The 26,723-nt window shown below is 38.8% G+C and overlaps 1 protein-coding gene across 3 annotated transcripts; it reads left to right on the plus strand.

The window, feature by feature from the left end:
* Nucleotides 1-2,586: 2,586 nt before the first annotated feature.
* GAS2L3 (growth arrest specific 2 like 3) lies at nucleotides 2,587-25,709 on the plus strand. Of its 3 annotated transcripts, none has more exons than XM_070755915.1 (10): nucleotides 2,587-2,956; nucleotides 3,315-3,472; nucleotides 11,335-11,367; nucleotides 12,663-12,831; nucleotides 13,362-13,474; nucleotides 15,248-15,389; nucleotides 19,461-19,524; nucleotides 21,243-21,381; nucleotides 22,892-22,999; nucleotides 23,393-25,709. In XM_070755915.1, the coding sequence occupies exons 3-10, from the start codon at nucleotides 11,350-11,352 to the stop codon at nucleotides 24,806-24,808; spliced, it is 2,169 nt and encodes a 722-aa protein (XP_070612016.1). In that variant the 5' UTR covers nucleotides 2,587-2,956; nucleotides 3,315-3,472; nucleotides 11,335-11,349; the 3' UTR covers nucleotides 24,809-25,709. The 3 variants fall into 3 exon arrangements, with proteins under 3 accessions (XP_070612016.1, XP_070612017.1, XP_070612018.1); XM_070755916.1 differs by having other exon boundaries at nucleotides 2,861-2,956; nucleotides 3,389-3,472; XM_070755917.1 differs by lacking the exons at nucleotides 2,587-2,956; nucleotides 3,315-3,472 and adding an exon at nucleotides 3,931-4,026.
* Nucleotides 25,710-26,723: the final 1,014 nt, after the last annotated feature.

Genomic DNA, 26,723 nt, shown 5'->3' on the forward strand with positions numbered 1-26,723 from the left:
TTTTTTAAAAACAACTTTACTAAGCTTTTTTTAAAAGACAAAATCCAAAAACAAAAACAATTAAAAATGTGGAGGGGATCAAGGGGGTGGAGTTAAAAAGTTACAAGAGAAAAGGAAATAAAATATTTAAAAGCTTTGACTTTTTTTCAGTACAAGTTTATACTAACCCGTTACTCTAAATAAAAACCAAAACAACCTACAGATAATATTAAAATTAAATGAAAAACTAAACCTATATAAAATAACCACTTATTCTCTCTTTCTAAAGAAAGAAGTCCAGAAGTATTCTCCATATAGAGTAGGATAGTGAGTTCTTCGTAGGTTGCGCCTGTCTACAGTATAGACAACTAAAGTACTGTAAACATTAAATTATGGTAGGAATCATAGTTAACAAACCACAACACTTGAGTCTACAACCAAACTAACCTAAGAAGATAACACCGTGTAATACGTTAACACAATGATCTATGGTAGTGATGTCGAACCTTTTCGGCACCAAGTGCTCATTGAGACTGCAATCTGGAAGAGAAGCTGCCCGGAGGCATATACATGCTGGAAAATAAACTTCTGATTTCTGGCACAGGCATGTGTGCGGGCCAGCTAATCTTCCTGTTACTGGCACACATACATATGTAACAATCAGCTGGCTTGTGTGCATGCTCATGCCGGAAAATGAAAAACCAAGTCTTTCAGTTTCCGGCACTGCCGCACACCCAAAGGCCAGCTGATTGTCACATGTTCATGCGCACCAGAAACCCAGAAGAGGAATGGGTGACGTTGCAAGTGCCAGGCAACATGGCTCCCCATGCTACTTTGGGCATGTGTCACGGATCTCGGCTTATAGTAGGCAAAGTTGGCTCTTCCTGAGCTAGCATGATTGGCTCAGGAATTCTGGGAGTTGAAGCCCACAAGTCATAGAAAAGCCAACTTTGTGTACCTCTGATCTAGGCAATAAATGATACAGCATAAAATACAGGTAGTCCACAGCTTACAACAGATCATTTTGTTACTGATCAAAGTTACAATGACACTAAAACGTGACTTATGACCATTTTTCAGAGTTACGACCTTTGAAGCATCCCCATGATCGTGTGATCAAAATTCAGATGCTTGGCAACTGGTTCATACTTATGACTATTATCCCAAAGGTGCTTTTTAAAGAGGCAACTAGATTTTCTTGTTTTTCTTTGAAGACATTTTGCTTTTCATCCAAGAAGAGAAGCTTCTCTACTTGAATGAGAAGGAAATGTGTTCAAAGAAAAACAAGAAAATCCAGGTGCCTCTTTAAAAAGCACCTTTGGAACAACCATGACCTGGATGATGAGTATCTCAAGACACTTATGACCATTGCTATGTCTTCCATGATCATGTGATTCCCTTTTGCAACCTTCAATGACAATGGATTAACTTAACAACCAGGTTACTAACTTATCAACTGCGGTGATTCACTTAAGAACTATGGCAAGGAGATCGTGAAATGAAACAAAAGGTCTCACTGTACAATTTTGGGCTCAACTGTGATCGTAAGTCCAGGACTACCTGTACTGATGCTGATCCACAATGACATTAGAGCCTCGGTGGTGCAGTGGTTAGAGTGCAGTACTGCAAGCTACTTCTGCTGATCACCGACTGCCAGCAGTTTGGCAGATCGAATCTCAGTCGGCTCATGGTTGACTCAACCTTCCATCCTCACAAGGTCGGTAAAATGAGGGCAGATTGTTGGGGGCAATAGGCTTATTCTCTGTCAACTGCTTAGAGGGGGCTCTAAAGCACTGTGAAGCGGTATATAAGTCTAAATGCTATTGCTATATAAGTAGAGTCGGGACGTGCATAAGTGCACCAGCATGCCTTCCGTCCCTCATCCTAATGTTTCTCCCTTACTAGTATTATGTATATAAACATTTTTATATACTGTATTTGTATACCATTAATATGTACTTGACAAAATAAATAAATAAATAAGAGTCTGGAAAGAGTTGGGCAGCCTATAAGTAAAATAGATAGATAGATAGATAGATAGATAGATAGATAGATAGATAGATAGATAGATAGATAGACAGACAGACAGACAGACAGACAGACAGACAGACAGACAGACAGACAGACAAATTTAGATAGATAAGATTTGTTTGTTTATTTGTTAACCGAGGCTTATGGTTTATTCTGTGTCGGTTTATTCTGTGGCAAACACAGCCAAAAATGCGTGTAGGGTTGAGTTGCAACATGTTTTATACCGAGAGATAAGGAACCTCTGATTGTGTTTCTGATCCATTTCTCTACCTCCACCCTGACTTTTCTAGTCAGGGCTGCTAGGTGTTGCAACCTCTAATCCACCCCATCCCACCTCCCAAAGCTCACAGGGCTACATCCTAACCACCGCGGCCCGACTCCAAAGCGGGAGGTACTAGCGAGAGGCAGAGCCTCAACCAGCGCTGCCCCTATTCCTGCACCGTCCCCTGCCTTTCTCTCTGAGGAGATACCAACAGTCGTATCTCCTCAGAGAGAAAGGCAGGGGACGGTGCGGGAATAAGGGCAGCGCTGGCTGAGCTTCTGCCAGACCATAATCCGCGGGGACTGTCACCTGACACACACGCCGGCGGCACTATTCCCCCCGCCCGCCCTCACACACGACCGCTGCAGCCCTTCCGTTTGAATCCTCCCCGAGCCCCAGCGTCGCCACCTGACCTTTCGCCACAGACGCCTCAAGGCGCCCATGTCGAAAACCAACCCGCTCTCCCTCCCATTTCGCCCCAGGCCCCGCCTGTCTTGGGCCTGGGCCCCGCCTCGCGTCAGCTGATTGGGCCTTTCGAACTGTTGCGGGCGGACGCGGCCGAATGAATCGGGGACCGCTGGAGCTCGAGAGGGTTCCCTGCCGGCTGCCGCAATCTCACGTGCGCGCGCTCCCCCCTCCCCGGGCCGAAGGATGCGTGGGGGGTTCTGACTCCGGAGTTCCCTGGTAAGTGATTAACAGAGTCGGAAGGGACCTTGCAGGTCATCTAGTCCACCCCGTCTGCTCAAGCAGGAGACCCTTACATCTGCCTCTATCTAGGATAAAACTCACCAGCTAGGCTTTCATGACTGTTATCTCCCAAGTTTCCTCGGTAGGCAGCCAATTGCTTGGTTGAGGTGTGATTTTCTCTTGGCTGAAAGGCAAAGAGGTCCCCGAAGCAGATTTGGGACTGCTCACAACCTACTAGGCTGAAGCGTGGTGGCTTGTTTATGGCTCAGTAGATCCTCTTAAGTGCCCTACAAGGGGACGGATTTGCCTTAAATCTCAAGGCGCTAAGGATGTTTCCTATCTTCCTTGGGTTTAGGACTATGGAAAAGCGCTGGCCGTTTATCCAGAAAAGGGGAAGAAAATCACTTCAGCGCTTGCTCTCCGTTGCAGTGACGCACGTACAGGCTTGACCGGCAGTTTTCTCGCCCTGAGGAAAACGGCTCTCTGCAACACCATCGGCCCTCATTCCGGCAGGTATGTTTTGGGAAACGGGAGCCGTAGCCCAACAGGGGAAAACCGAGTTGGGGAAAACTTGAAATGGAACCGCATTTTGCATTTTGCCACCGGCGTGAATACTCCAAAATACTGACACTCAAAAACAACGAAAGGATGTGACATAGTCTAAACCAGTGTTTCCCAACCTTGGCAACTTGAAGATATCTGGACTTCAACTCCCAGAATTCACCAGCCAGCGAATGCTGACTGGGGAATTCTGGGAGTTGAAGTCCAGATATCTTCAAGTTGCCACGGTTGAGAAACACTGGTCTAAACAGCCTGTGGCAAGTTGTTCCTTAGCCTGGTTGGTTTTGGAGTTAGCAAGTTCTACATTCAAGGTTATATGGTCTTCTAGTAATTTCCAACTATGTAGGACCATGTTTTTTGGGGGGGTTTCAAAATTGGCAAGTTTAAAATGTATGAACTTCAATTTCCAGAATTCCCCAGCCAGCATGGATGATACTTTGTAAAGCATGGATGATTATTGTAAAGTAATCCCAAACTGCTGAGATTATAACCTAAACTGCTGCAAGGTAGAAGATTAAATAAACTATTTTTTAATTAGAGATTTATATATTAACCTTAAAAACGGGATGCAATTATAAGGTGTATTACTAACATCACATACATAATTGTCTATATGGTTATGCATATGATTTCTGTAATAATTCACCTTAGGGTAAACCTGCACTATCAAATGGGTGAAGTTGTTTTGTTTGGTTGTGACACTGGTATGTCACATTCAGTCCTAGAGGTTCAGAGATGTGAACCCCAAATAATTTAAAATACTCTTTTAATTTACAATTTGAAGACTAAACTGTAAAGTGTAAAAATAGCAGGAAAGGTCCCACAAGAACAAACAAAATTTTGAAAGCCATGTATTCAGTGTATAAGATGCACCAACATTTCCACCCACTTTTTTGGGGGGTGGGAAGGTGTGTTTTATAATCTGAAAAATACAGTACTTTCTTCAGAGGAATCCTTGTCTTAACAATTTTTCAACAATACTTAGAAAAAAGAAGAGGACATTTGGCTAGTTAACTCAACAAAGTTGAGGGAAGGAAGAAAAAAAAACTTTTGAAGGAAAGCACTTCTTATTCTTAAAAAATTGCTTACGGAAGATTAAGAAGTGCTTTCTTTCAAAAAATAGCTTTGCTGAGTTAACTAGCCAAAAGTCCTCTTTTTGTCCTACTTTTTAAAGTATTGTTGAAAAATTGTTAAGACAAGGATCCCTCTGAAGAAAGTACAGTGGAACCTCAGTGAACGCCTGGGTTAGTGAACAATTCAGTTAGTGACCAAAAATTCTGCTAAAAATTTGCACCAGTTAGTGAACAAAATTTCGGATTGGGAACAGCTGACGTCACTCCCACACGTCCCTGCATCTCAAACCAAACATCATTCGCACTCGAGACACAGTTACGGTCGGTCGGTCGCTATCTTTATTTATTTATTTATTTATTTATTGGATTTGTATGCCGCCCCTCTCCAGAGACTCGGGGCGGCTAACAGCGACAATAAAACAGTGTACAATAGTAATTTGGTATTGATGATTAAAAATCAATTTATGGGTCTGCTTCCTTCTTGTTTAGTGATTTTAGTGCTTTATTTTAATAATATAGCCCTCAATCATGGCTCCAAAGAAAATTAAGAGCGATAGTAGCAGTGTACCTGTAGTGAAAAGGCAGTGGCCAACAATTGAATGGAAAAAGGAAATTATTTCCAAGTTAATGTCCAAGAAAATGTCTTCAGAGGGGGAGGGGAAAGGGAGAATTCCCAAGTTCAGTGATTAAAGAAATGTGTGCAAAGTGGGGGGGAATTGCAATTGTTTGTTTCCCTAACAGTACAGTAGGCAACAGGAGCCTAAACATGTTCAATGATAATGTGATGTCGTATTACCGTAAAGTTTTACAAAAAAGGCAGAAGCAACAGACTATTTTTATATTGGGGTTCTTTGCTTTTAGATTTTTAAATGTACAAGTGTTATTTTAGATTTTGAATTATTAGATTTGTCAATGTATATTGTTTTGGTCACTGCTGTGAGCCGACCCGAGTCTGCAGAGAGGGACGGCATACAAATCTAATTATTATTATTATTAATAATAATAATAATAATAATAATAATAATAATAATAATAATAATAATAAAAACAGACACTGGACAAGTTTTTTCCTTCCATCTCAAAGTGACAGAGAAGTCACCCCGGAATTCACAATGCCAGTTGCTCTCATGGAGGGGGATTCCCCCTCCAAGCATTAATTCCACCCCTTCCATCCAGGGAAGGACTACCAAAATTTTTACTACCACACTGTGGGTGTGGCTTATGCAGGACACCCTGCTTTTTCTTTCAACTTCTTTCAGTGCAAATTGGGTGCTCTGGAGTGGAGCCCCATTTTCACTACCTCACTGCATTCCCCCCTCCCCCGTCCGAGCAGTAGCCCATCCCTGCTTCCACACCACCCCTCCATCCACTCACACCATCACACTGCAGTCAAAAAGGTAAGTTTTCTTATGTTTAGTTAAATGTTTTCTTATGTTTAAATGCTTTCTTTAATGTTTTTATGTTTATTTAACTCTTTATGTACTGTATTATAATTGTTCTCATTAAAAAAACATACCTATGTAACCTGTAACACTTATACATTAGCGAATCAACAGGGGCTGGGAACCAATTATTTCTATTTCCTTCCTTTCTTATGAGGAAAATTATTTCGGATAATGAGCATTTCGGATTGGAACCATCTTTCACTAACCAAGGTTCCGCTGTACTATATTTTTCGGAGTATAAGACACACCCTTTCCCCCGCCCCAAAAGAGGGTGGAAATGTCGGCCTCCTGAAGCCCCGCCCAAGCGTCCCAGTTTTGAAAAAAATGGGGTGCGCAGAACATTCAAGTAAATGTTTCGAATGCTATTTAAATATTACCAGAGAGATGCTTATTAATTTCTTGTACAATTAAACAATGATCTTTCAGACCAGAAAAATGATACCTTTTTTTTTGGGACTGTAAGACGCACTAAGATTTCAAAGAGGTACGTAAGAAAAATAAGTTTTGGCCTTCCCCCAGCAGAAGGTTTGGGAGGCCTGCAGAGTGCTCCTGAGGGATGGGGGAAAGCAAAACCACCCATGTTTTGTGGAAAAATGGGGGGGGGGAATGCCCATTTTGCCTTCCCCCATCCCCTAGGAGCATTCTTTTGCAAAAATTGGTGTTTTTTCCTTCCCTTTGAGAGGCCTACTGTGCAGGCCTCTCAAACCTTCTGCACACCCCATTTTTCACAAAAATGGGGGTATTTTTTGTCTTCCTCGAGCCACCAGGAGCACTCTGCAGGTTCCTAGGGGTTGGTGGAAGGCAAAAACTTTTTTTCCATACTTACCTCTTTGAAATCTTGGTGCGTCTGATAGTCTCAAAAACACGGTATCATTTTTCTGGTCTGAAAGATCATTGCTAGCATTTAAATTGTACAAGAAATTAATCAACATCTCTCGTAATATTTAAATAGCATTCAAAAGTTTTAGTTGAATACCGCGTACAATACAAGATAGTATTATCTGAACTTATCACATGCAGCCTATTCCCGTATCCTGCTTGCTCTGTAGTTGGGCCATTGAATTCAGAAGCATTTCCACACAAGTATATGAGCAAGATTATATTATGACTGGGTTTATGTATTTTAACCCATAGTTTATTTTAATTAGAATTGGTTAAACAAGCCATATACACTGCTTCTCATGTAATGTCATAAGCCAAGAGTTATAAATCAAAATGGCTATGATATGTGAACTAAGGTCTATTTTGTATTCAGACATTGAATTCCTAATTCAACCATTTTATGAAAGAGAGAAAAAGGAACAAACTTAATATTTGTATATATTTTTTAATATTTTTCCCATAGAAGACTTCCTGGTTTTCTTAAACCACAATTTCCTGTGATTATTGAACTATAAATCTGTGATTTGAAAGTTTTTAAAAGCCAAAGGAAGGGGAGGGGTGGAGAAAACCAGAGTGAAAAGGCACGTACACGCTCCTTATTTGTTCACAATCCTCGAATCTTGAATATTATTACTGAAACAAGCTGTGTACAAAAGACTAATGTTCAACTATGGCTTATTTAATAAAACACAATTTGATAGATTCAAACCAGGGGTGGGCTACTGCCCGGATGGGAAGGAGAATGCAGTGTGGTAGCGAAAATGGGGCTCTGTCCCAGAGCACCCAATTTGCACTAAAAGATGTTGAAAGAAAATGCAGGGTGTCCTACATAAGCCACGCCCAAGTGTAGTAGTAAAAATTTTAGTAGCCCTTCACTGGTTCAAACAAGTTATGCCCTGAACAGTTTAGAAAAGCTCCCATTCATCCAGAAAATTCAAGCCACATTGTAAGTAGTCTTTGACTTATAACTGTTTATTTAATGACCATTCAAAGATACAGTAGCATTTTAAAAACTTCTGACCATTTTCCACATTTTATGAGCATTGCAACACCAAATGCTTGGCAACTGACTCATATTTATAATGGTTTCAGTGTCCCAAGGTTATTTGATCATCTTTTGCAACCTCTGCTCACAGTCACTCATGCCCTTATCACCTCGAGGTTCGACTACTGCAACCCTCTCTACATGGGGTTACCTCTGAAGAGTGTTCGGAAACTTCAGATCGTACAGAATGCGGCCGCGAGAGCAATCATGGGCTTTCCTAGATATGCCCATGCCTGGTCAACACTCCGTGGCCTGCACTGGTTGCTGATTAGTTTCCAGTCACAATTCAAAGTGTTGGTAATGACCTATAAAGCCCTACATGGCATCGGACCAGAATACCTACGGGACCTCCTTCTGCCGCATGAATCTCAGCGGCCAATTAGGTCCCACAGAGTTGGCCTTCTCTGGGTCCAGTCGACTAAACAATGTTGTCTGGCAGGCCCCAGGGGAAGAGCCTTCGCTGTGGTGGCCCCGGCCCTCTGGAATCAACTCCCCCACGGAGATTCAAACTGCCCCCACCCTCCTCGCCTTCTGCAAGATTCTGAAAACTCATCTATGTCACCAGACATGGGGTAATTGATCTATCCCTTGGCTAGTAAGATTTATGTATGGTTATGACTGAGTAGTATTGTTTGTTTTATAATGGTAGAGGTTTTTATCTATAGTTTTAATTATTAGATTTGTTGTTCATTGTTTATTGTTGCTGTGAGCCGCCCCGAGTCTTCAGAGGGGGGGGTGGCATACAAATCTATTTATTATTATTATTATTATTATTATTATTATTATTATTATTATTATTATTATTATTATTATTATTATCAAAGGATTAGCCAGATTCAGTTAACAACCGTAGTACTAGCTGCAGTGATTCACTTAACTGGGGCAGAAAAGATTGTAAAATGGACAAAACTCACTTAACAATGGTCTCTCTTAGCAATAAAATTTTGGGCTCAATTATGTTTGTAGGTTGAGGATAGGGGTGGGCTGTTGCCCAGACGGGGGAGGATGCAGTGGGGTAGCGAAAATGGAGTTCCACCCCAGAGCACCCAATTTGAACTAAAAAATGTTGAAAGAAAATGCAGGGCGTCCTGCATAAGCCATGCCCACAGTGGGGTAGTAAAATTTTTGGTTGAGGACTACCCTTAGTGAGTTGTAATAATATTTCTGTTTTGGCCTATGGAATTGCGACCTGAAACATTGTAGCTTATTACATTAAAAAATCAGTGAGTCCATAACTTAACTTGGTATATGAATTGAGTTAATAAATCTGTAATGTAAGAAGCAAAATTTTAGCTATTAATTTGTAAGTTTCATAATTGTATTTTAATTGATTCCAAAGACAGATGTAATATTATGAATTGAGAGCTGATATAAAAATCTTCTGATATTTTCTTTCAAGTATGCAATTTTTCCCCAAAATAGGCAGGCTTTGTATGGCATTCTTGAAAAATGAAGATGCTGAACATTCTTCTAATAGTTCTTTTTTTGAATATTTTCTTTTGTTCAATCTGATAGTGTGCTTTGCATATTGTGCAGTCTTTTTGTTACTGTAGCAGTTGGCTTGTTAAGGGCCTTGTTCAAATGTGTAAATGTTCCATCATTTAATGAGAGCAGTATTTTTGGTAGCTGTTGCAACCATATTTTTCCCCTTCTAAAATGTCAATGAAGCCCCTTACTTTGGCTTGTTAAGACAAAGGGCTTTTATGTAAATGAACTTTATTCCCTGGTTCTCACTGTGGGAAGCTGAATACATTAGTTAGTAAAGACTTGTTCTACTTTCTGTCTTTTTTGTGTAATATAAAGGAGACAAATATCAGAAGGACGTGAGTTTCTTATGTTCAAATAATAAATGGTGGCATTTGTTTAGGATCTCTGTTCCCCACTGGCTTGAAAATGAGATTGTTCATGTAGCTTTAAATTTACCACTTTAGCAATATTGGCATGCAAGTGAATTCTTTTCTATGTGTGATCTGAAGTTTAGTTTAAAATGAAATTTACATGGAACATATTTTTGTTCTAAATACTGTTATACTTTAGGATTTGCATTTGATATTATATATAATACAATATTAATTATTCAATTAAGGAAGTCTCATATGCTTTAAGTGTTTCTATGGAAATTTGTAACAATTCAGATTTCAATTGCAGTTTGAATTCTTTCTATTTTTTGACAGTAGTCGAGGAAATGTTCTTCATTGGAGGCAATGTATATCATTTTTTTAAAAACTGAGATAAATGTAAAAATGTAAATGATGTTTAAAATGTATGGGATATTAATGTGCAAGCACTGGATGTTATTTCAAATTGATCTACTTAGAATTATTACTATGCTAATACTGTATCTTAATTAACTTTAACTAGATTGCTAGAATTGATCATTTTCAATGGAAAGCATAGATTTTTAGATTTTCTGTATCTAAGTTTCAAATTTACAGTAGGCGCGTGTAATTTGACATTAGTTTATTTTATGGAACTCAAGCAAGTGAGTGGGAATAAATATGAGAATGATCTTTTTGTGACATCTGTCACCCCACTGATTGCCAGAGTTGGTTAAACTGATGTGGTTGGCTAGGTGGCCTCTTTTCCTCTTACCACGTCCCTCTGGAAGCTGCATGCCTAGTGAAAGAAGGCAACCATTCACGATTAGAAAAACTAGAAACTGTTTTATTACTTCTTCAATTTCAATTCTTATTCATATGTCATTTTTACAATTTCCAGTTTGAAAAATGTAGATCAGGACTTTGAGAGAAAGTCATGGGCAAGTATTGTTATTGATCAGTTGATTATCAATCAAAATTTTAAACTATGTGAAAGTTATTGCTACTACGGATGTTAATTACTTGCAAAAACTATGAAAACTGAAATATCTCATATTAATAAAAACAATGGCTAAAGATATTTAAAATGTTTTTTAATGTAGGATGTTTTCATCGAACATTCCAGACATGGTTTTAAGAAGTCTAGCAATCAATGTCATTTTGCTGGAAATATAAAATTAAAGGGAATATTACCTGAGTCCTTCGGGATTGGGTGGCATAGAAGTCGAATAAATAATACATATATGAATTAGACTTGTCTACTGTAATGCACCATTTGATTTTTTAAAAAAACTCATATTTGCCAATATGGTTTAAAGAAGTTAATCTACTTTTAATATATAGAAACATGTAATGTTGTTATAAGACATGGAAGTTGAAAAAATGATATTCAATATTGGAAATAAAATGAAGTCCTAATTTTGGATAATTAGTATTGGTTTATTTTTCTTAATCTGTTGTCTGTCTTTTCAATGTTACAGACAAATGAAGGAAAATAAAATACAACTTGACACATTTAGCTGAAAGTCTCTTTTTTCCTTTCCATTTCTAGGAACATCCAGTTATCATGCAACATACAGTTCAGGTAGGTAAACCGAAATATTACAACAATATCTATTAAACATTTTCCTACTTTCTGATATGTATCTGAAGAACATAACACTATAGATTTAATGTTCAACTCTAACAGAACCTTATGCTTGTTTTGTCAAAACATTTGTTTTTTTAAAATACAGTAATACCTCATGATACGAACTTAATTGGTGCAAGGAGGAGGTTCGTATGACGAAAGGTTCGTAAGATGAAACATTGTTCCCCATAGGAAACAATGTAAAGTCAATTAATCCGTGCAACCAAAAAACCCCTGCAAAAAAACGGCGTTCGGCGACTGCTGGGAAGCCGCGCGGCTGTTTTAAAATGTGACAGCCGGCCTGGGGGGCTTCCCAGCACCCCCCCCGAACCCGGGTTTGGGGTTCGGGGGGGTGCTGGAAAGCCTTCCAGGCCGGCTGCGACCTTTTAAACAGCCGCGCGGCTTCCCAGCTGTCTCCGAACGCGGAAGTTCGGCTTTGGCGTTCAGTTTCAGGAGACAGCTGGGAAGCGGTGCGGCTGTTTTAAAAGGTTGCAGTCTGCCTGGGGGGCTTCCCAGCACCCCCCCGAACCCGGGTTTGGGGTTCGGGGGGGGTGCTGGAAAGCCCCCCAGGCCGGCTGCGACCTTTTAAAACAGCCGCGCCGCTTCCCAGCTGTCTCCTGAAGCCGAACGCCAAAGCCGAACTTCCGCGTTCGGCTTTGGGAGACAGTTGGGAAGCGGCGCGGCTGTTTTAAAAGGTGACAGCCGGGCTGGGGGGCTTCCCAGCAACCTCCCGAACCGAACCCGGGGTTCAGAAAAATTTTGCCTCTTCTTACGAACTTTGTTTGAGTTATGAACCGGCGTTCGGGAGGCTTCTGGGAAGCCCCGCCGCCCGGCTGTCACCTTTTAAAACAGCCCTGCGGCTTCCCAACAGTCTCCGAACGCCGGTTCGTAACTCGAAAAAAGTTCGTAAGAAGAGGCAAAATTTTTCTGAACCCCGGGTTCGTATCACGAGTTGTTTGTAAGACGAGGGGTTCGTATCTTGAGGTACCACTGTACTGGCATTTTGCAAAGTAATCTAGATGGATTGTAGAAGCCAAATTCATCTTTTCATAAAGCTACAATACTCCAAAATAATAATGAATCATTTGGGGAAACCTTACATTATTATGAACTTTCCATTTTTTAAAGACAATAATGTAAAAACCTTACATTATTATGAACTTTCCATTTTTTAAAGACATTGATAATGGATTGCAAATATGGTCAGTTGTTGCTGAGATTGTAATCAATTTTGTTGATATGTACCTTAGATGTGGTTTGGAGATGATTTACCTATCAGTCCACGCAGTCCACTGACTCCGAGGCACGGCCCTGGTCTTGCTGATGTTTTACTATATGACCAATGGATATCTGTCCGACATGAGGCAACTTTGATTCCTATGCAAGAGGATCTGGCTATCTGGCTATCTGGCTTATTGGGTTTGTTTGAAGAATCATGTAATTACTATAAAAAAAGATGTAACGTAGAGCTAGATTTAGAGTTCATACTGTTATAAGTTAAAACCACTAATTTTATTGGGTTTTTTTAATAGAAGTCTAGTCATTTATTAAGAATACATAATACTGCTTTACTCTAAACCAGGAGTAGGCAAAGATGGCTCCTCTATGACTTGTGGACTTCAGCTCCCAGAATTCCTGAGTCAATCATGCTAGCTCAGGAATTCTGGGAGCTGAAGTTCACATGTCATAGAAGAGCCAACTTTGCCTATCCCTTCCCTAAACAGTTTTAAAAGGCATGTGGCTTTTTGAAACATTGACTAGTATGAGAGTCAATATTTTTCCTAATTAGTATAGTTAAAACTACAGGATAATGTACAGCATGAGATATAAAAACTTACTTTAAAATACAATAGGATCATGTAGATGCATTCTTAGATAGAGGTAGCAATGTATGCTGAGTTATCAGTTTTATCTGTTCTGTTCTAATGAAAATCATGCTTCTTCTATAGGTATTGAACTTAAAACAGAGCGTTTCTTGGAAGAACTTGATAATGGGGTACTGTTGTGCAGTTTGATTGGAGTCATTCAAAGCATAGTGAAAAGTAACTCAAGTGATTTAAAAGTAAGTTCATTTTTTTAAAAAAATGGCAATTAACTTTTCTTTAAATTAATGGAAATTCGTGTGAGCAAGATTATCCTATTAAATGTGCTTGCATTTATCTGAAAGGAAGACAATCCTGTATATAAGTTTTAAAGGAAAATTAGCAAAAAATATTCTCTACTAATATATACTTAGCAAATCTAAGGTTCTTTCCATATTTTAAATATAAATTACTGAGCAGGGAGGAATTTTCTCTTCCTCTCAAATGAATATAGTACATTGTTTTTCTACAAATGAAGATAGTTAAGAATGTTAAATATAAAAATCCTATTACTAGACAGTTCATTATTATTTTTTTCCAATGTGCTGACATAGTCATAATGTTCTTGCATAAAAAAAGTATGGTGCTGAATATTTCACCCTAATATCAAAGTTACTTTAATTCTAATGTTATCCTGTGTTCAAGTAGCAATTCTTAGAATTCATCCTCTGCTTTATGCTGCTATGTTTACTCCATACTGAAATAAGCACATGTATCTCAACTTCTCATGTGAACTAACTAATAAAGCAAAAATATTAGAACTCCTGCACCTATCTTTTTACAATTCTGGGACATTCTGATCTGGTTTAGTTCTCGTAAGACAATGAGTGATTAGGTTTGCTTTGGATTAGTATTAGTAGCGGGTTCCTACTGGAACAGTAAAGGACACTGCACCGGTAGCAAAAGTTGAGCTGAACCCGCAGCTTTGTCTGTCTTGCAGAAGCAAAAACACGCTGAAACACACACGCACGCAAGACACCTGAAACTATGCATGCAACACAGCGGTAGGAGCAATCCGCCCCTGATTAGTATGTTGTGTCAGTGGATAAATTCCCACCTTAATGAACCACATACATTTTGCCCGGGGATAGCTTAATGTTATTTAATACATTTTGTGTTCTTTAGAGCATGAAAAATCTACATATACCAGTCAGATGGTTTAGGATGATATTGATTGAGAAAGATTTATGATAAGCATGAAGTGCAATGCAGAAGCTCTGAAAATAAGAAGTGTTACAGCTGGTACAGATGTTGGCACTTAGGACTTTTGAAGTTGGGATGCCAAGTGATCTATCATAAAAGGATGCTGAAAAGAATGGTTGGACAGCTGTAGTGAAAAGGTGGAGGAACTGTTACACAAATTAGATGCACTTAGAATTATAAACCGACATAAAATATTGTTTGGATAATACATACAGTGGCTTGAGATGGTACAGAATACATGGAAGTTGTGCCTCAGGTTAGGTTCTGTGAAAAAGGAAAAGTAATTTGGAAGATGAAAGTCTGCTGATTAAAATTGTACGTGACTTGAAATTCATTGAAAAAATGTGAATCATATGTTCAAGCTGCTGACACATTTGTTCTAATTTTAAAATACTGAAGTAGTATTTAGAATATAAACATCCTGGAGGGTTTGTTCTGGATATTCATGTGATACATGTTGTTGCCCTTCTTGTATCTTTTGCCAGTAATATATATTTGAAGTGTCTTTCAAGCCTTTTCACAGTTAAGTAAATGGGTCATCTACTTTTTTCTGACAACTGAAGTTAAATGCCACTAAATTTTAGCTAAGTCCAAATTTCTGCATTGCTTATTTATATACAGCTGAGATTAATTTCTTTTGAAATGTAATCTTTTTTTTTGGAGGGGGGAGAAGAAAAGCCCTCCCCACTTTCCTTACTGGTTCTACTCTAGAAAAGTTTTTGTGAATGTTTCGGAATGTTTCATGTTAAAATTTATACATTACTTTCCAGAATTTCCCTTTGAGAAAAATCCCCTGTAAAAAAGATGCTCCTTCAGGATCTTTCTTTGCCAGAGATAACACAGCGAACTTTCTGAATTGGTGTAGGTGCCTTGGCGTAGATGAGACTTATCTTTTTGAATCCGAAGGCTTAGGTAACTTTTGTTGCTTTTTGAATTGTTTTATTGAATTATATTAAATTAACATCTTATATAGGCTATTATTTACTTCAAAATTTAAAAGACGAGATGTTAGAAACATAGAAGACTGACGGCAGAAAAAGATAATATTTTCTCATGTTGCTTTTGATCTTTCCCCCAACGTCCTACAATGTTTGTAGAAATTAGATCTTTCTGTATTGGAAAAATACATTTGCATGTTTAATAACCTCTGTTAAAACATGTAGTAATACAAACACTAAACAGGGCAAAATATTCCTTAGACTGAAATATTCTAATAATAGAAGTTAGAGTTTTAAATTTTGACAAGCTTAATAATTGCAGCACCTTTCCAATAGAACTGAGAGGTGTGTGGGGGGTTTAATATTGGAATTGTCTGATTTTTTTAATATAAATTTGTATCAGGCTATTCTGATCTCTTTGGAAGATGTTGATGTGATAATGGCTTTATTAATGCCATTGAGTGGAGAATTTAATGTTAACAGTTAATAATCTGTTGACAATTAATCTTTTGCTTCAGGTCCTTTGGATTCTACCTTTATTACTTCTTTATAACTTGGTAGAAGTTAACAGTTTGTATAAAAATACAAACCGTTAACTATGCATAGTGCTGCTACCCTTTGTTTATTACTCATCCTAACAAAATCTGTTGTTGGGTTTGCATGTCAAGGATTGGACTGCTTACCTCGTTTCAGGTTGAATCTTGCAACCAGCAGCTGCCAGACCAAATTTTTCCAGATGGACTAAAATCTTGTAGTGCTCATTAAGAAAAATAGCTTGAAGATGTATTGCTAATTAGGTTTTTAGCATTGTCCCTTTAAAAAATGAATAGACATAGCTGTAAGTCCTAGGCCTATATAAAATCACTGCTTAAATTGTTTGGTATTGTATATCCTTCTTGAAGAGTATGCCTTATGTATTTGCTTTGCTTGGAGTTTAAATTTAAAAAATATTATTCAGAATTGTTAAACGTATGGCAATGTTAAATTTGTAAAAAGTTTTTCAACGTAATTAATTGGACAGATAAGATACAATGTCATCCAACAATGATAGGATTCATATATCTCCTACACAGTATATTTTAATCTACATTCAATTATTATTTTTTCTATAAAGAAATAGGGTGTAGGTTCACCAAGCCTGTATTATACTGCCGTTTTAAGGACATAATTCAGAATATTTTGAAAGTGGTTACTGATTACAGTAGCTGGTTTTGTGGCATGAATATATGCTTTGTGTGTTCTTGGCAAAGATCTGCAAGGACCCTTTTGTAAGCTTGTGGGAGTGAAATAAAGAGTGGGTTTGTGCCTAGACAATATTCATGTAGGGGGCATATGGGTTTCTCTGCATTCATCGTTACAAGTGCCATTGAATTTTTTGAAAGAGGCTAACCTCCTTTGGCAGTTGTATTCCTGCCATAAGCAACTTGTACAAAACATTGAGCTGGATGAGATGTGCCTCATCCCAGGGGCTAGACCATATCAATATGGTTAGGTTAGGTTAGGTTTATTGGATTTATATGCCGCCCCTCTCCGCAAACTTGGGGCGGCTCACAACAATAATAAAAAACAGTACAGTACACAATACCAAATCCAATGCCCACCCATCCAGTTACAATTTAAATTAATAATCTCATAAAAACAGTATATATAAAAAACAGGCACACAGTCAATCAATCAACAAAACAACATGGGCAAGGGGGAGGTGTTTTAGTTCCCCCATGCCTGACGGCAAAGGTGGGTCTTAAGGAGTTTACGAAAGGCAGGGAGGGTGGGGGCAATCCTAATCTCAGGGGGGAGCTGGTTCCAGAGGGTCGGGGCCCCCACAGAGAAGGCTCTTCCCCTGGGTCCCGCCAGACGACATTGTTTAGTCGACGGGACCCAGAGAAGGCCAACTCTGTGGGACCTAACCGGTCGCTGGGATTCGTGCGGCAGGAGGCGGTCCCGAAGATATGGCACAGGTTGTCCAAACTCTCACAATAATCAAGAGCAGAACATTCAAGGAGTAAGTCTGTTTAAGTTCTGATTAATCAGATTTATTTTAAAGAAATGCAAGTATTGATAGTTCTGCTTTCAAAAGTGAACTGTCCAAACTTCATTGCTCCTGCCCTTTTGATGAAAGGAAAATAAAGCTTGACTCTTCCGGGGGGAAAACAACTCCTCACACCTGATTCTCAGTGTGATCACTCATGTCCATATTTTATGAAGTTTGTTTCTTAGATAGATCTGGTAATTGATCCAGCCATTATAATGCCATACATATAAAGCCAAGTTCACAACTCAAACTGACGGTCTCAAGTATTCCTCTGCTTGTATAGCCCAGATTACGCTGCCTTCTGTTTTACATCTTTAGAATTCTATACTGTGTACATTAAATTTCTATGAAAATTATGAATAATATGCATCCATTCTATTATACATCCTCAATGCATTTTCCTTGCAGTTGAGATTTTTTGAAAGAAGAGATCACATATGCTAAAGCAGGATTTCTTAAAGTGAGGATTGAGAATTCCTAGAGCAGTGATGGCAAACCTATGGCACGGGTGTCACAGATGGCATGCGGAGCCATATCTGCTGGCATGTGAGCCGTTGCCCTAGTTCAGCTCTAATGTGCATGTGTGTGCCGGCCAGCTGATTTTTGGCTCTCACAGAAGCTCTGGGAGGGTATTTTGGCTTCCAGAGAGCCTCCAGGGGGATGGGGGACGGCGTTTTAACCCTCCCCAGCTCCAGGGAAGGCTTTGGATCCTTGGGGGGGGGCCGCGCAAACACAAGCCTACTAGGCCCACCAGAAGTTGGGAAACAGGCCATTTTTGGCCTCCAAAGGGTCACCGGGGGAGTGGGGGAAGCTGTTTTCTCCCTCTCCAGGTATTAAATTATGGATGTGGGTATTTGTACATGTGCGATAGCACGCACACATGCTCTTTTGGCACCCGAGGAAAAAAAGGTTCGCCATCACTGTCCTAGAGGGTTTCAGATAAATGGAAAATTCAGAACACATTTGGGACTCACTTTTCTGTTCGGCCTCAGAAGGTGACAGTTTGGGAAAGGACTTATTTTATTGAAGAGCTTCACACTAAGAATTTATGATCCCTACCCGCCTTTCCAAAAATCCAGTTGAGGGAGATTGGAGAGCCTACTTCTGCCTCCATGTAAAACTTCAATTGGCCAGGATACTTACGGTAAGCTGGTGGCCCTGGCAATTACACAATTTTTCAGGAGATGTCTAAGATTCTCTTCCTTCTCATTGCTGGGAGATTCTGCTACAGAGCTATGAAAAGTACACAGTTCACCTTGGCATAAGTAAGAGAAGCATACTTAGTTAAACTTTGTGGCAGTTTGTCCAGGGACAGAGGGAAGAAAAACCCTTAGAACATGATCTTATCGTTTGCCCAATCAAATCCCAAAGGGATCTCTAACGGGGTTCAGCACAAACCATTGCATACTCAAAATTGGGTCACTGTTAGAATTGTATGGTAGGAAGCATGTCTTTTTCATGGCAGCCTTTGCCCTACGGAATATTTTGCCCCCTGAGGTTTGGCATTTAAAGCATTCATATAATGCCATCTTCTAAACAACTCTGGCAGGCCTCTATCCTTCTAGCCTTCCATAAAGTTTTGAATGCCTTGCCCTTTCCCCCAGCGCTGGAATAAGACTGAATGATTGCACATTAGAAGTTTGACTTGGCATTAGGGTTTCTTTTGTTATTAATGTTTTAATGTGATTGCTTTTATAGTTTTATAGTCTTTTATATGTTGTTTCAATCTTTGATTGGGAGCCTGCCAGAGTTGTAAAGCATTATATAAATGCTTTAAATAAATATACAAAGAAATGAATGCACTGGTAGATTTCCAAATCAATGATAGCTAAAGAAAGGTCTGGATGCCAAGCAAGAGTACATCAGGGAGTAGGTTAGAAAAGAACTTGTGGGTACAGACTTATACATTTACAAATGTGTTGCAAATTTTGATCCATGCCATTGAATGTATGCAAGTTATCTAGGTTTCACTGAATTATTTTTTTCCCCTTACTTGCACTTTTTTTTTTTCAGTGCTGCATAAAGATCCAAGACAAGTGTACCTTTGCTTATTGGAAATTGGTCGCATTGTATCAAGGTATGTTATTCATTGCTTTTTCCAAGTAGATGTTTTGAATATACAGTGGTACCTCGGTTTTCGAACGCTTCCCTTCTCGTACATTTCAGATATCGAACAAAATTTTCTGCAAAAATTTGCTTCAGTATCCGAACAAAAATTCGGATACCGAACAGCCAGAGAAAATTTTGTTCATTATCTGAAATGTAATCCCGGCAGCTTCAGGGCGCTGAGGAGCTCTCTAAGAGCTCCAAGCTGCAGGAAAGGTGGGGGCTGCTACAATCGCGGCAGCTTTGGGGGGCTCCTTTCCTCATTGCTTCGTTTTATTACCTGTAAGGAGCTTCAAAAACTTTTTTCCTGTGGCTGCAGCAGCGGCGATTTCCCTTCCAGTAGCAAGAGCGCCGGGAACGTCACGTGATGAAGGGAAGCCGGCGGAGCCATCTCAGCATTTGCTTCCGCTCCAGCACTTCCCTTCATTACGTGACTTCCCGGCGCTCTTGCTACTGGAAGGGAAATCGCCGCTGTTGCAGCCACAGGAAAAAAGTTTTTGAAGCTCCTTACAGGTAATAAAACGAAGCAATGAGGAAAGGAGCCCCCAGAAGCTGCCATCCCGGCAGCTTCAGGGCGCTGAGGAGCTCTCTAAGAGCTCCAAGCTGCAGGAAAGGTGGGGGCTGCTGCAATCCCGGCAGCTTTGGGGGGCTCCTTTCCTCATTGCTTCGTTTTATTACCTGTAAGGAGCTTCAAAAACTTTTTTCCTGTGGCTGCAACAGCGGCGATTTCCCTTCCAGTAGCAAGAGCCCCGGGAAGTCACGTAATGAAGAGAAGCTGCTGGAGCGGCAGCAATTGCTGAGATGGCTCCGCCGGCTTCCCTTCATCACGTGATGTTCCCGGCGTTCTTGCTATTGGAAGGGAAATCGCCGCTGTTGCAGCCACAGGAAAAAAGTTTTTGAAACTCCTTACAGGTAATAAAACAAAGCAATGAGGAAAGGAGCCCCCCAAAGCTGCCGGGATTGCAGCAGCCCCCACCTTTCCTGCAGCTTGGAGTAGCGAATTTATTTATCCCATTGGAAATAAAGAAAATAGATTTAATTGGTTCCCAGCGAGTTAACAGGGGCTGGGAACCAATTAAATCCATTTCCATTATTTCCTATGGGATAAATAAATTCGGTACTCGACCAAATCGGTTCTCGACCACACTTCTGGAACGAATTGTGGTCGAGTACCAAGGTGCCACTGTATTATGATTCTCCCCAAAGTTTTTGCAGAAGAAATTGGCTGTTTTCATAAGACACATGGTACTACAAACTAACCTAGTGCATTTTAATTGGTGCTTGATTAGTTTACGGTTTGTGTTCATATTCTGAAAATTGGGTTAATTGATAGACCTCAATTAAATTAAGAGTCTTATGAAAACACAGCCATTCAGGTATAAGCCTATATTCCCTAGCAAAGCAGTCCAGGTGCCATAGGATATTTTGTGTTTTCCACCTATAGGTGGAAAAGAAAGTCTTCCTTTGCCATTGGGTGAAATAATGAAAGAATCTCTACTATCACTGTTACACAGCACAGCACCAAGTTTTATCTAAGAATCCAGTAAGCTATTGGCTGTTTTATTCCTGTGTTCTACTCTTACTCACAAAAGTACTCTGTGTAATTGCCACTCTCACCCTATGGTTATTATCTTAGAATTTTGCTAAAATTTGCTAAATAATGTATTTTATACATTTTTCTTTTTATAGACATGGAGTTGAACCACCAGTATTAGTAAAGTTAGAGAAGGAAATTGAATTGGAAGAAACTTTGTTGATGTCCTCTGACAGTGTAGCCCCTCTAGTTTCCTACAAATCGTGCTGTCAGCATGAAGAATTACATGAAGCAGTAAGTAGCATGCATATTTCTGCCTATGAAGCTATAATCTAAATATTTCTGTAATCTGTAACCCGAAGAACCACAGTAGTGAACTATGTAAGTTTTCTAGATATTTTGAAGGACTGGATCATGCTATGGTCCAAGTTTGCTTGGTTTGGAATAACGTATTATGCAACCCAAGTCACTGTGATTTATTAACTGTAATTAAAGTTTAGCATTTGGACAAAAACAGAGCAAATTTTGATTTATCTTACAAATCATAGCTAGGCAAACCATAGTCAGTATAAAATGTGAACCTAGTCAAAGTGTCTACAAATCTCATTGCAATCAAAAATCTATTAATGAGCCATGGTGGCTCAGTCGTTAGAATGCAGTCTGGTTAGTCTGGAGGACAGAAGGGGACATGATTGAAACATTTAAATATGTTAAAGGGTTAAATAAGGTTCAGGAGGGAAGTGTTTTTAATAGGAAAGTGAACACAAGAACAAGGGGGTACAATCTGAGGTTAGTTGGGAGAAAGACCAGAAGCAACGTTAGAAGATATTATTTTACTGAAAGAGTAGTAGATGCTTGGAACAAATTTCCAGCAGATGTGGTTGGTAAATCCACCGTAATTGAATTTAAACATGCCATCCATCCTAAGATAAAATACAGGAAGTAGTATAAGGGCAGACTAGATGGACCATGAGGTCTTTTTCTGCCCTCAATCTTCTATGTTTCTATGTTTCAGTACTGTAGGCTAACAACTCACTGCTCACTCCAATAATTCGATTTTGAGCGACTCAAGGTTGACTCTGCTTCCATCCTTCTAAGATTGGTAAAATGAGGACACAGATTGTTAGGGGCAGTATGCTGACTCTGTAAACCACTTAGCAAGCACCATGAAGTGGTATATAAGTATAAGTGCTATTGCTGTAATGATGGTCAAGATTACTTTAAAGCAAATTAGTTGATTTTTTTTAGTACTACATCTGAGCCACCAATTACTAGTTTACGACATTATAAATTGTGAAGTAGCATGAAAGGTGAAACCACTTTGTTGTCAGACCATGACTTATCACAGCAGTTATGCAAAAGAAACAGAATTTGTCAGCAACTAATAAAATGATGAAAAGAACATTAAAAAGCCACTTTAAAATCTAACAGAGTTCAATTGAAGTAGATTAACATTTAAAAGTAGATATTTAAAGAAATCAAAATGTGCAGTTTTTTAAAAGCAGATAGTGGACAGAAAAACAATGGAGACTCCCACGTAGAATTGTTACCTTCTAGGTCCTCTTAGGTAGGTGGTCATCAAAGAGTCATCTTGAGTCATTCCTAGTAGCTCCCGGTCATAACCGAGGAGCATGCTGCCAGAGAACCAGCTTTGACAGTGAAAGTAGCTGTCTTTCACCAGGAGACAAACATTTCTGCTGCCTCAGTACTTTAGGGGCAGGTCCAAAAAGTGTATTTCATGTTTACTGTTGTTTTTAATATACTGTGTATTATATAAAGATAACAAAATCTTTGTACAATATAGGTTAAGCATATTGCTGAAGATCCTCCTTGTAGCTGCTCTCATAGATTTTCAATTGAGTATTTGTCTGAAGGGCGCTATAGATTGGGAGACAAAATACTGTTCATTCGAGTAAGTATACGTTTTCAGTAATTTTGCTCAGTTACTTAAGTACTATCTTAATTGGGTGGGAAATTATTCCTTTTAAAAACATGACAATATAAGTTAATTCCCACTACCGTACATTAATGATATCATCTGAAAATGTCCCAATGTTACTGATGCTTGGGACTACTTCAGCAATCATTCCGTCTCTTTGCTGCCATAATACTGGGCATCATGGTCTGCACTTTTCATTTATGTGTGTGTTTGTGTGTGCACATAATGCTTCTATTGCTTTCTAGGGATTGGTGGGGAATGGGAAAAGTGAATGTTAAAATCATTTTAATATTTCATATAATAACCAATGTTGCTCAAGTGCAATCAGTTATAATCGAACTATTTTTATCTCTCCTCTTCTATTAGATGTTACATGGCAAACATGTAATGGTACGTGTTGGTGGAGGCTGGGATACTCTTCAAGGTTTTCTTCTCAAATATGATCCTTGCCGAGTGCTTCAGTTTGCAACATTGGAACAAAAGATTTTATCATTTCAAAAAGGTGCATCTGGTGATACGGTTTCTGATTCATCTGCTAAACCTCCACAACCTCCACCCATGAATCCCATATCTGTCATTGATGCATACCATAAACAGAGTTCAAAGCATTCTACTATGGTTTCTGTTTCAAAAAATCCTCATGTAGGTAATAAGAAACAGGCAGGATGTAAGTCTTCTCAACCAACAGTTCTTTCTTCTTCAGAAGTAGGAAATAATTCCTTACCTACAGACCAGTTGACACGAAACCAGCCCAAATTAAAAGATTCAGCGGTAAGTAATGTTCAGCCATTTTCCAAAGCATCGAAACTAGTTTCAAAAAATCCAGTGCCACCTTCTCATAACCCTACATCTGTTTCAAAATATAGAAAAAACCTAAATAAGTGTTCATCATCAGCTCAGGGCACAACGGCTTTAACACCTTTAGCATCTCAGAAATGTACTGCGTCATCTACCAAGTCTGCATGTTCTCAAAACTCTCCAACTGTACAACATTCTGCTTTAGGTTGTTCAAACAATAAATTTTCCAGGTTGCCCGAGACAGCTACAAGGGTAGGCTGTCTAGAAGAACATCATACTGATAGTGCAGCTGGGTTTAGAAATGCAACCAAATGTAATCCTCTTTCAAAAACTTCAGCAAAATCGGTAAAGACAATTAACAGAAATGTACATGTGTCTAAGCCATCTTGCCCTCAAACGTCATCTTCAATGCCTACAAAAATAATTTCCCAAAATAGTAGTCAAACATTACCCACACAGCTTTACTCACACAGAGGGAAATTGGAAACTAAGGAAGCCAAACAGAAAACTGCTCCTAATCCCAAACAGCTGAGTTCTAATCCCCATCTTACAAATGATAAAACAAAGGAGCAGACATCTACACTGGATGTAAAAAGTAAAAATTTGTTTTCATCTGTTAGTACTGATTCTTCAGCCAAGAAGAGACCGGTTCAAAACAGTAGGATGAAAATACAGGGAACAGCTGATGTCGCAACACATTCTGATCGTAGGCCATTATCCATTGTGCGTCTTCCTCAAACATCAACCATAAATGGGACAAGGAAAAAACCAGTAAAGGCTAATGTCAAAAGCCAAGCACAGGTCAAAGTCTCCCAGAAGAATGATAAAGAACTTGATTCAACCACTAAGGATCCCGTTTTACAAGGAAAAGCTACAACAGTTCTAACTAAAGGGGCACAGATTAGGTTAAAGGATTCCACAGTCAAGTCAAAACAAGATGATAATTACTTTGTTGTAACTGGGAATAAGAAAATCAGAAAGTAAAGAGTCTGGAATGTTCATTGATTATTGCAACATGTTTTTCCAACAGCCGCCTTATACTTGGGACCTTAACATTAAATACAATAATTTGAATGATAACTGAAACAGAAGAGTTTAAAAGGTTTCCTAGCCCCCACAAGTGCAATAGTTGACTGATTACAAATAGGCACTTTATCACGATACGAATTATAAATATTTTGGGATCCATTTCTCACATTGATATTAAAATGATAAAGATGCTCCCAATAAGTCATTTATTGCTCAGTTTCATGTAGCAAATATTTCTTAATGAATTTTAAGGTGGTATTTACCAACGGAAAATACAGTATAGCAAATTGGCTGTATTATTTTGCCAGGGGGGAAATGATATTTTCTGATAATATGGTCATTTGTTGACTCTATTATGAATATTTGTATTTGGTAAGGGATTTGGTCAAACATGAGCATGAGAATTGGTATTTACTACTGTTTGTGTGTGCACACTACTAAGTAGAAAAACAATTGTCGAATAGCCTTGAGTTAAGAACTCCAAATATCTATAATGCTAAATTTTATTTAAACTTTCAATGCACAGAAAACACTAAGAACATTTTACAAGAGTTCTTGGCTTCAGAGGTAATAATTTTAGTGCCTTCACAGATTATGTGCTTTGTTTGCTGTATTACAGGAAAGACCAAAAAGTGGCTCGAATGTATATTCTAATTATTATGGGTTGTGTTCAGGGCTACTGTTACCAGCTGGACTTATATGAACAAAATTATGCATTCAATTGTAATTTAATGATGTAGCACTATGTAATCTTTTCATATTTGCTTTTCTGAAATGACTAAAATTTATGCCAGCACAGTGTTTTACTCTTAAAATGTGACTGACAATCTTTCTATAAAAAAGAGCACCCAGTAAATTTCTAAGAAATTATTTGTGTTTACAAAGTGAGATAATAGCTTCAAAAATGAGTTATATTCATAAGCACAACTGAAAACCTTTCAAATAAGCTGCCTTTGGAATTTTTATATTTATGCTTCACATTATTTACTTTTTAGCTGTAGAATATTTTTGTTATTGCATTAATAATTTTACTTACAACATAAATAACTAACATTGATGAAAAAGTACTTTTTTGGTTTTAGGTTTGCTTTCAGTAGTATGTATTCTCTTGCACGTATACACTATGTATGTGTGTATACTACTGTTAAGCACAGTTGCACTTGTCATAGGCCTTTGAAGCAAGTTTTAAAACAAATTTGTGTTTCCCCTTCCCTAGGAAAACTTCTTAATTTCACTGTTGGTTAAAATGCTGCTTGACTCAGTGCCAGTAATTGGAACTCAAGTTAAAATTAATTGTTTTTGTAGAAAAATCTTTTCCTCCCTGCTCATCCACAAAAAAATTGTGAATTGGTTGTGGCCAGAGTTGAAAAGAATTTTTAAACAAACATTCTGGTTCTGCTCTAGTTGCATTTAAAAAGTACCGTATTTTTCGGAGAATAAGACACAGCTTAGTATAAGACACATCTTAAGTTTGGAGGAGGAAAATAGTGGGGGGGAAATCTACCTACTAGGTATTCATCTGGCTAGTGTCCTTACTCTGGTCAGCTCCAGAACATTTTATCCCCTGGTTAAGGCTGAAAAAACCTAATATATCTAAAACGAAGATTTCTAAATATTCATTTTTGCCCTTAACTTCAACAGTGTATGGATTTAGAAAAAAATAGTTTCTCAAATTGTTATAACAAGAAAAGTACAGTGGTAACTCTACTTACAAACTTAATTTGTTCTGCGACCAGGTTCTTAAGTAGAAAGGTTTGTAAGAAGAAGCAAACTTTCCCATAGGTATCAATTTAAAAGCCAATAATGCATGCGACTGGGGAAACCACAGGGAGGGCGGAGACCTTGTTTCCTCCCAGGAGATTCCTAGAGA

The sequence above is a fragment of the Erythrolamprus reginae genome, chromosome 6, assembly GCF_031021105.1.
Source record: "Erythrolamprus reginae isolate rEryReg1 chromosome 6, rEryReg1.hap1, whole genome shotgun sequence".
Classification (NCBI taxonomy): Eukaryota; Metazoa; Chordata; class Lepidosauria; order Squamata; family Dipsadidae; genus Erythrolamprus; species Erythrolamprus reginae.